The sequence below is a fragment of the Egretta garzetta genome, unplaced genomic scaffold (assembly GCF_000687185.1).
Source record: "Egretta garzetta isolate BGI_Z169 unplaced genomic scaffold, ASM68718v1 scaffold175, whole genome shotgun sequence".
Taxonomy (NCBI): domain Eukaryota; kingdom Metazoa; phylum Chordata; class Aves; order Pelecaniformes; family Ardeidae; genus Egretta; species Egretta garzetta.
This window is the reverse complement of record NW_009259860.1, coordinates 719,091-729,176: the sequence shown is the minus strand read 5'-3', so window position 1 is coordinate 729,176 and position 10,086 is coordinate 719,091. Positions and strand designations below refer to the sequence as shown.

General features: G+C 41.3%; 1 protein-coding gene across 1 annotated transcript in view; it reads right to left on the bottom strand.

Annotated features, from left to right (window-relative positions):
- The window catches only part of SAXO1 (stabilizer of axonemal microtubules 1), a 26,409-nt gene extending 16,431 nt beyond the window's left edge, over window positions 1-9,978 (bottom strand). The window contains exon 1 of the mRNA XM_009640042.2: window positions 9,890-9,978. Coding sequence (XP_009638337.2) covers window positions 9,890-9,966 — 77 coding nt within the window. The 5' untranslated portion in view covers window positions 9,967-9,978. The remainder of the gene's footprint in view (window positions 1-9,889) is intronic.
- Window positions 9,979-10,086: the final 108 nt, after the last annotated feature.

Here is a 10,086-nt window from a genome sequence, read left to right as displayed (position 1 = left end):
CGCGTTGGTGAGCACCCGGAGTCCAGCCAATGGGGACTCCCATCACACTTCTAGTGATCAACTTAATTATATAAGTAGGCAACTTGGCACCAGTTGTAGAATAACCTGGCAAAATATACGCTGTCTCATTAGCATGTTAAAGCCCCCTTACAATACTGCATTAACTTGCAGGTATATAAACTCATGATAGATCGCTAGCCAGAGGTACTCAGTCCCTTCAAAGCCCAAATATAACAGACTGAAAGTATGTCTGTGTACAGCGTTTTAATGCTAATTAGTGTGCATTATAAGATTTATAATAAAAATATACATGAATGCTTGAAATCTGACATCCTTCATTCCTGGTTTTTGGCTTATGCAAAGTTGGTCATCAGACAGACTTGAAAGCCCCACCACTGGGAGGGAATGCAAGTGCAAATCTTAAGCTAACCAAACATCACAAATGAATGAACCTCTGCCAGCTTGCATATTGAAAGGACCCTTTTGAAAACTGCATTGATACTACTCTTCCACAAATATCCTTGGAAAGGATGCTCTCAAATTATGGAAAGTTTTCTGATGTAATATTCCTCTTAAGCACTACACTTAATACTTAGATGTTATAACAGGTAATGGAACCAAAGGTACAAAACGAAGCATTCAAAAGCGATGAAACACCGGAATTACTGTTGTCTGTAGCAGATCAGCCCAGCCCTGTTGTCAATGTGGAGTATGGTATATTTAACTTACACAACCCAACACCACATTTTCCACAGGTAAAAGGCTCAGTTGAGAGCCACAGTTTCAAAGAATTTGGATCTTTTACTTTTGCTTGTTCATTTTGGAAATTTTAGCATGTTTTGCTGTAAACAGGTCATCAAAAACAGCTGCAGGCACATCACTGCTATGGATGTGGCTTAGGAATCAGCATGTGGGAATCAGTGGCAAGAGCAGACAATATTTATACTGTGGCATCTGGGACTCAGCCTGCAGTTTGTCTCTGTTAGCTGACAACTGGGTCTGGGCAAGCCCAAGAGACCTTAGGCCGGGCAATCTCTTCCTACATGTCTGCCCGTATCGAACATCTTAAAGGAGCTCAGCCTCAGGCACATAGGGAAATCTGAAGGTTTGGCATTAAGTTTTATCAAACCATGGTGCAATGGATCACCCTGGCTGGATTTGGTGTTTTACTTCTCATCTAAGAAAAACACCTGCATTTTCCTCTCCTTACATTCTTCATAAAGAGGTTTTTGCCAGTGGTGAAGTTATTCTGCAATATTTGAATGCAATAAAAATAGAAAATTCATAAATGTATCTAACTGACATTTTGTGCTTGTTAACTGGCTAAACATTTACTATGGTTAAGATTAATTTATGGCTACAGGGTAAAAAACATCTTTGTTTCTCTGGCTAACATAGCCTATTTTCCATTAAAGATACCACAAAACATCTGCAAGAGCTGCTGAACTCCACATTTTTTATCAATATTTATATAGGCTTTTCATTGAAAACAAGAATTCTTTCTGCATCGTGCAGTATCAGTTCCAGTTCTTTCTCCGCTTTTGCTGTCTCTGTCACAGAAAAACGTGCATTCACATTTAACTGAAGTTTATTGCCAGGAAAATTAATTCTAGCAACAGAACAAAATGTTTTCCTGAACTGAAAGGCAATATGCAACAAATGCAAACTTATTTAAGCAACAGCTCTACCTGCTTTGATTTTTCTTCCAAAATAAATGCTCTTGAAAGGCTGTCAAATGAAAGGACATCACTGAACAATGGCCAGGACTTGCAGAGGACTTGCAGGCCAGCAGCCAGCCAGACCTACAAACCCACAAAACTGCTTAACTTGCAATACTTTGCAATGCATGGTCTCTCACTGTGAGCTATGGAAAACTATTCAGTTCAAAGTATTCAACAGTTATCTCCAGGCTTATCCAACAGTAAGAAGTAGACATATTTGTGACTAGCAGTCTGCTGCCATCTTCTGGTGGAAAAGTTCAGGACATTGAACAACTGCAAATACAATCAGTTCCTACTTGCTCCCATCCATTACCTTGGGCTTTTATATGCAATGTGGTATTACTTGTGCAGTAATATTACTTAGAGACAAACAAGCAGGTTAGTGATGACACGGGGAGTCAGGATCCTTTTCACAAATCCTCTTTCACTGACCCTTTACCATACCTACAATTATCTGGATAGCGACTGTCAGAAGAACAAAGTGGCTTCAGCATTAAGTAGAGGCTATTATTTTACTTGGAAAAATACACCAATCCAGCAACAATAAATTATACTTCAGAAGCCATCTATTTGCATGCACTGTAAATAGGAGAGACAAAACACGAGTAAAGTCAGGAAAGACAGAATGCGATACTAAATAGGCCAAAAACAAGGCTACATTAACTGACCGAGAACTGCAAGAGTATAAACGGATGCTGCTCCACAGACTTCTCCTACCAGTTAGTCTTGACTCTTACCTGTTCTTTGCACTAAGTGTGTGCAGCTGGGAAATGTTCCTCACACATCCTGGGGCACGAGAAACCAGCACATATTAATTCCGAGGGGAGAGAGAGGATTCACATGCCCAAGTCACTTCTTCCCATATTCACAAAGACCAGCAAATTCTTCACCACGACATATCCAAACTAATGGCAAGGATGAAGAATATAGATGAGAAAATTATCTTAAGTGCACTGTGATATTAGTTCTGATGCTTAGAATATCCAGCAGAAAGATGACAGCCATTTGCAATCGTGTAGCCCTTCTAATCCAACCATAACTAGCTCTCGATGAACTGAGGTTGAATCACATGAAAAATTATTGAGAGACACTATTTCAAACATTTAGGTGAAGATGTTCACAGTAAGATTACCGAGAAGAAGGCAGCACTGTCATAGTTCAACTGGGTGTCGAGCACTGCTAGGGGTACAACATGCAGGCCTGCAAATTACTCCAGCAGACCAAGCAACAAAAAGTCAGATGCACAATTTGCAGAATGCTTTACAAGGCTGAAAAAAATAATACAGTACTCATATGCAGTACCGTCACTGCTTTCCTTAGGGAACAGGAAATGCAGACCTCCTGGTGCACCCAAACATAAGCTTCACAACAGCCTGAAAAGCAAAGATTCTAGGAAGGAAACGGGAAATGGATTGAAGATCACAGCAGACTTTGGAAACCCAACATCTATACCAGTACCTATCTTTAAAACCCTGCCAAGAGCAACTCTCTGTGCCATTGTAACTGCAATTCAAGTTTTAACAGAAAGAGACAGTAATTTTTGACAGCTGTTTTCCATCAGAAGGTACCGATGGAAATAATCCATGAAAATAGGATGATTTTTAGGCAACTTAACTATTTTTGTTTGGTTTTAAAAACAGGTGCATTGTCCTGTTAATCTGTCTTCAAATTTTCCCTTTTTAATTGTTTAAAATTTTAATGTTTTATCTCATGTTCCAGCATTTTATGCTCCTACCATGCTATGCTGATGACAAGTTACATCAGAATTTCTGACATCACAAAAACTCCCTTCTTAATCCACTTGCACTACAATTCAGTAAGTAGAAATTCTGAAATAACATGTAAAAATGATTAATTTTGCACTCCTACCTATGCAACAAGGGAAGAAAATAATGCCAAAGCATTAAACTGTAAGTCCTTGTTGAAGTCAGGATTCTCTAACCATTAGGACTCCCCTCTATTTGAGAAACAATGGTTGCAAGAAATATTAACTGATGATTAATACTGACTTCCAAATCTAAACCTGCTAAGCAGCAGGGAAAGGCCTTAGAGACAAATGTTGAGTAAAGCTTACTCTCCTGACCAGCATTACCACAGAGATTGTTCCTCCTATTGCAGAAAACCTGCCTGAAAAGCCAGCACAGCTGGTCAAGCCCCAGGAAATTATTCTTGGCATGCACCAATGGTTTGCATCTTTCTTCAAGTTCAACAGCTTTGATTTGCAAGAACTGGCTGCTCATGCTCCCTAAGCACCTAATTATATTGAAGAGTGAGGGGCATGACCTCTCAGTCTCAGTATCAGCCCTGGTCTTTACTGGCACGACCAGCTTTCAGCAATTCCAGGTCCCTGAGATCGGTGGGAAAGTCAGGGACAAGGAAGACTTATCCTTGGTGGTAGAGGAGCAGGTTAGGAAACACTTAAACAAATGGCATACGCAAGTCCATGGAGCACCCACAAGCACTGAGGGAATTGGCCCATGTCATTTCAAGGTCTTTATCACTGAAAGGTTGTGACAATTGGGGGGAGGTTCCTTAGGGCTGTGAGAAAGCAGACGTCACTCCTATCTTCAAGAAAGGCAAGGAGGATCTGGAGAACTACAGGCCGGTCAGCCTCAATCCCTGTGAAGATAACAGAGTAAAGAAACCTGGAAAACCAGTTCCAGACATTGGCTGTCAAAAAGGCTTGGAGGAGATCATTTGGAGCAGTCAGCATGGATTTATGAAGGGGAAGTCAGGCCTAAACCAAACTGAAAGCCTTCTGCAATGAGAAGACTGGCTTGGTAGATGAGAGGAGAGCAGTAGATGTTGCTTATCTTGACTTTGGTAAGGCTTTTGACATTGTCACCCATCACATCCTCATCAACAAACTGATGGAAATATGGGCTAGGTAAGTGGACAGTGAGGTGGACTAAATAATGACTGAGCTGCTAGACTCAAAGGGTTGTGGTCAGTGGCACAAAGTTGTCCTGGTTTCAGCTGGGACAGAGTTAATTTTCTTCCTAGTAGTGGCATAGTGCTGCATTTTGGGTTTAGTACTAGAAGAATGTTTATAACGCCCTGATGTTTTAGTTGTTGCTAAGCAATGCTGACACTGGGCAAGGACTTTCTCAGCTTCCCCTGTTCTGCACAGCCAGGACAGCTGACCCCAACTGGCCAAAGGGCTATTCCATACCATAGGACATCATGCTCAAGGTGAGTTGGCTAGGGGGAGAGGGATTGCTGCTCAGGTTGGGCTGGGCATTGGTCAGCAGGCAGTGAGCAATTGCATTGTGCATCACTTGTTTTGCATATTCTGTTCCTATTTTTATTACTACTGTTATTCTTTTATTAAACTCTCTTTATCTCAACCCACAGGTTTTACCTGCTTTTTTTCAATTCTCTCCCCCATCCCACTGGGGATGGGGGGAAGGAGTGAGCAAGGGGCTGTGTGGTGTTCAGCTGCCTGCCGCATTAAACCATGACACAGTCCAGCCAGGAGCCAGTCACCAGCTGTGTGCCACAGGGCTGAATAATTGGGTAAATACTATTAAACATCTTTATGAATGACCTAGACAATGGGACAGATGGCACCATCAGCAGGTTCGCAAATGATACAAAACTAAGAGAAATGGTTGATAGACCCCACTGTGTGTGTTGCAATTCAGAGGGAACGCAACAGGATAAAGAAACGGGTCAACAGGAATGTCATGAAATTCAACAAAGGCAAATGCCAAGTCCTGCAGCTGGAGAGGAATAACCCCAGGCAGCAGGACAGTCTGATGTCCAACCAGCTGGAGAACAGTTTGTCAGAAAAGGCCATGATGGTCCTGGTAGATAGGTTGGTCAAGAGCCAGCAACAAGTCCTTGTGGCAAAGGCCAGCATCACTCTGGATTGTGTTGAAGAGAGCATTGACACCCCATAGAGGGAAGTGATCCCTCCTCTACTCAGCAATGAGGAAGAGGCATCTGAATGCTGTGTCCAGGTCTGGACTGCCCAGTACGAGACGTGGACATATTGGAGCAAGGGGCCACAAGGATGTTAAGGGAGTGGAACACCTCTCATACGAGGAGACATTGAGAAGACTTAGAGAAGGCTCAGAGAGAGCTTTTCAGTATGTATAAATATTGGCACAAAGAAGAGGGAATTTGGCTCTTCTCAGTGGTGCCCCATGACAGGACAGGTATGCCATCCACAGAAGCAGGTAAAAAGCAATCCAAAACAACCCCTGCCACCCCACCACCCAACAAAAACACAGTATCCATGCCACGTCCTCCACAGTGACTTCTCTGTTGAAAACGCCGATTCCTTTTACACTACTTTTTTTATTGTATCAATACAAAAACATGAGTTAAGCAGGACAGGGAGGTTATATGCACTTCGGCTGGTTTTACACCTTTTCCAAATAAATTGTATGTTATACTGAAGACAAGGACTCTGAATATTCCAAATCTGAGTTTAAGTAGTGCTTATTGTCTGCATCTCCCATTGGTTTAAACAGGATTTGTAGATATCCTTTACTGGCCCATGTCTGCCCAATTTTTTTGTTCTTCAAGCCAAGGCCAGAAGAATAACAACATTATCTTTCCCAACACCTTGAAGAATCAACTACTCGCTTTACAGTCTTTAAGCTGAGGGAAGATGTTTCATAAAAGGATGAGACCCATTCTGTACAGATGCAGTGAGAGTTAAGTACATGAAGAAGTTTGAGGTTTTTTTCCTGCCTTTGAAGTCTCTCCTTTGACTACTTAATGTGAAGTATACTTTAAACATTTGCCGCGTTCAAGAGTACCACGGGAATCTAGAAAATGCTTCTAAACCTTGCTTCTGATTCCCCACTTATGCTCTACAATCATTTAAACGTTATATAGACTGAATTTTGGAGTCAACAGCATAGAACCAGTGGAGATACACCAACTCACACCAGTACTGTAAAGACCTAATGCAGTAATGCCATCTAATGACCGGATGCCATGATCTCTTCCTGCATTTTTGAGATGAGATCAGTCCAAATGCTACCTTTTCCCTATCAAAAGTATTTCATAAAACCCCCACATTTTTTATGAATACCGCATTGAAAGCGAAGGGAACAGAAAAAGAAGGGTTAAAAAAGAAAACTCTTGAAAAAACAAAGGACCTCTGTTCTTGCAATGTTAAAGACTGTAATGTCTATACCAGGGGTTTAATTCTATTGCGCTTTACTCAAGCATAGTAACAACGGATTGAACTGGTAATAAGTAATTGTAATAGGTAGGAAATCTCCAGCCATTATCAGGAAGACTGACAGAACTGAAATCGAAGAATTTAGAGCCTCCAGCATAGGCTTTGCATTTATGTATTTATTTTTAGAGTCAATTTGATTCTTCTGCAGGAATAAAGAAAATTTTCTGCTAGGGTTATAAGAACTGTTTTACTTGAACTGAATCCAATTCTGGCCTTTACTAAAGCTCTTTCTAGACATGCATTTGCCAGTTCATTAACAAAGTATTTCCAATACAGCAAAAATGATGAAGCCTTAAGCCTCTTTAGTATCTGCTAAAAGAAATCCCACTCAGTCTTTTAAAAGCTGGTTTAAACTTAAAGCCAGAATTTCATTAAAACTAATAAAAGAGACAGAGCTCTATGGAAAGGACTTTCACTCAATTCTTGCTCAGTTTTTCCTGAGTTTTGCAATGTTTGGTCTGCGTGAAAACTAACACTCTCCACTGTGAAAATGACATCACAAACTGCTGAAAAGAAAGCAAGTGCTGTGTAGGACTTCCCATCTAAGGAGGCTTCCACAGTTTGACATTCCCAGGCCAATATAATAATTGTGCTCTCCAAGTTACTGAAGTTTCAGTGCTTTCCATAGTGATACACTTCATTTACAGAAACTGTGTTTTGAGATGGGTCCATTCTGACAGACACTCTCTCAAGTTCTTAAACCAGTTCTGAGGCAAAATAATCTTTGTAACTCCCACTGAAACTACTTGTCACTGCAACCACTCAGCACTTAAGTGTTTTGTTTCACTTCACCCCCGAGAAATCCTCACAAGAACTACAACGGGCAATAACAAAACCCCTTTTCAAACATCTTCAGAAAGGGACTTCAGGGTATCAAGGTGGAGATGAGCAGAACATGCTACAGTGTAAACAGACCCACTTTATTAAAAAAAAAAAAAAAATTGGAAAGCCACACTCCAGTGGCCAACTCACTTCCCAAACAAAAATTGCCAAGAGTAAAATGCAAAGCTCCCCTTGCACTGCAAAATGGTATCACTCAGCAACATGACATCACCATCCCCATCAGTGAAAAGATGCACCAAGGTGTCCAGAATTGGCATAACAAAGTGTCAGGTGAAAAAACACTCGCAGTATAGCTGCACCTGGCATTTAGCACTGAAAGAAGTTTGTTACAAATAGCTCATTAAAAGGCCCGGTATTTTCACCATAGATGTCTAACTATGCAAAATTACATAATCAAATATGCTTTCAAGCTGTTCAGACTTTTTTTTTTTTTACACTACCCTCACTGACTAACAAAATTCCTGTGTTACATGTTCCATGTTACACGATGGACAAAGCTTTTAAGCAGTGCCCAACTGCTTCCTACAACGGTTTCCTACAAATTCTAACAAAATATCTGATCTTTTAGAATGGTAAACAGCCACTGACAAAAATTTCTGCCCCAGTGACATGAAATAAAAGAACTGCCCAAAAATTCAAATATAGGAGTACTGGGTATCAGAACCCTGTGTGTCAGGAATACAGACAACACTGGTGAATCCCATACCAAGTGAACGTTTCTCTGAGATTGTATGTACTGCAAAGCTCAGATCAAGCACCTCTGATAAAAATGACTGTCGCAAATCTCCATTTGGTCATTTGGCCTTTCCATTGCCATGAAGCGCCTGAGAGGCAAACACAGCTCCCACCCTGTAGGACAGCATGGAATGCAGTACGAGCACTGTGTAAGAGGAAAGCAGAACAGCTACAGAAAACCTGTTCCAAGGACAAGAGAATCAGACATTTCTCACACAGTGTATTTCATGGCCTTTAGTGATCTGTGCAGCACAGTTCCTGCACGCATGTACTGTCTTCTCTTACATTCTGATCAACCACATTGGCAGCACGCATCTTACTGTTTCCTTTCTTCCCTACAGGCTACCTTACTCGCCATCTCCATGACTTGCAACAGGTGCCAGTTGTGTCCTACTTTCCATTTCTCTTTATAGGCATATTTTGTACAGCAGCTACACCATACACACCACCAGCCCTATTTTGATCAAAACCATCCATCTTCCACGTCTCTAATTAAGGCTCTTGGCCAGATTTTTGTCTTTTAGTCTGAAAGCCTCTTGGGACAGTAACTGTTTCTACTGGTATTTGTCATTGTTCAGTTTACTTAAAAGAAATACTGTGTAAATAAACTCTTCAAGCCACTAAAGATACCCAGACACAAATGCAAGTGAAATGATTGTGCCCCTGGCTCCTTCAGTACTTTATGTTTACCATGGAAGAGCTTCTTGCAGCTTTCCCTGACTGGGATTCCTAAGTGCAAACTACTGAAATGCATACAGCTGGAAGAGATAGTCAAGCTGCCAGAAAGCACATGAATGAGTGACTGTGGGTTAGATTCACCTCTTGGAATGACTCTGCCTACATGTAAATGTATCAGAAACCACTGTTGGTGCCACAGAGAAACACCATCAGATGTGATATATTATTTACAAGTGTTAAAATGCCCAGAATAGGGGCAGAAAGATAACTCAAGCTCTCTGCAACTGTGCTTTATGCCAATTAAACAGAGTTCCCCAAATGAAAGCCCACGCACAGTGCATCAGATGCAGCTGAACAGCTTCACATAGACTGGAGTGTAGGTTGGTATCACCAGGCAGAATGGTCCAAAGAGTACTCTCATATGGAAGAGCTACCTCCAAATGGTGCCACACTTAACAAGTTAGCCCAGCTGAAGTTGTTAAGCATTGCAGATAGTAAGATAGAGCTCATATCCTTTTAAGTCCCTACTCATTCCATCTTTTCCCAATCTCCACTAAAAAAAAAAAGTTTCAAGAGTAGCTACCAAGTATCTTGTATTTTCTTCATATGCAACTTATAGCAATGAGTAACAGCGCAGCCCTAAAGAGCAGTGCAACCTGCTAGCCAAGTAACTGCTACTCCAAGCTCTTTCCCCCCTGCCTCTTTTACTTACCCACAGGAGCACAGCTGACAAACGCACTTCTTCAAGGATGGAATGACATGCAAAGGCTTAGGCGATATAGGAGCCATGTTTGCTAAGAAAAAATCATGGCTTAGGTCCTTCCCGGCAGATGCTCTACAGCAGAAAAACAACCCAAACAAAACCAAAATCAACCAAAGAAAAACCAAAAGCAACCCAAAGAAAAACCA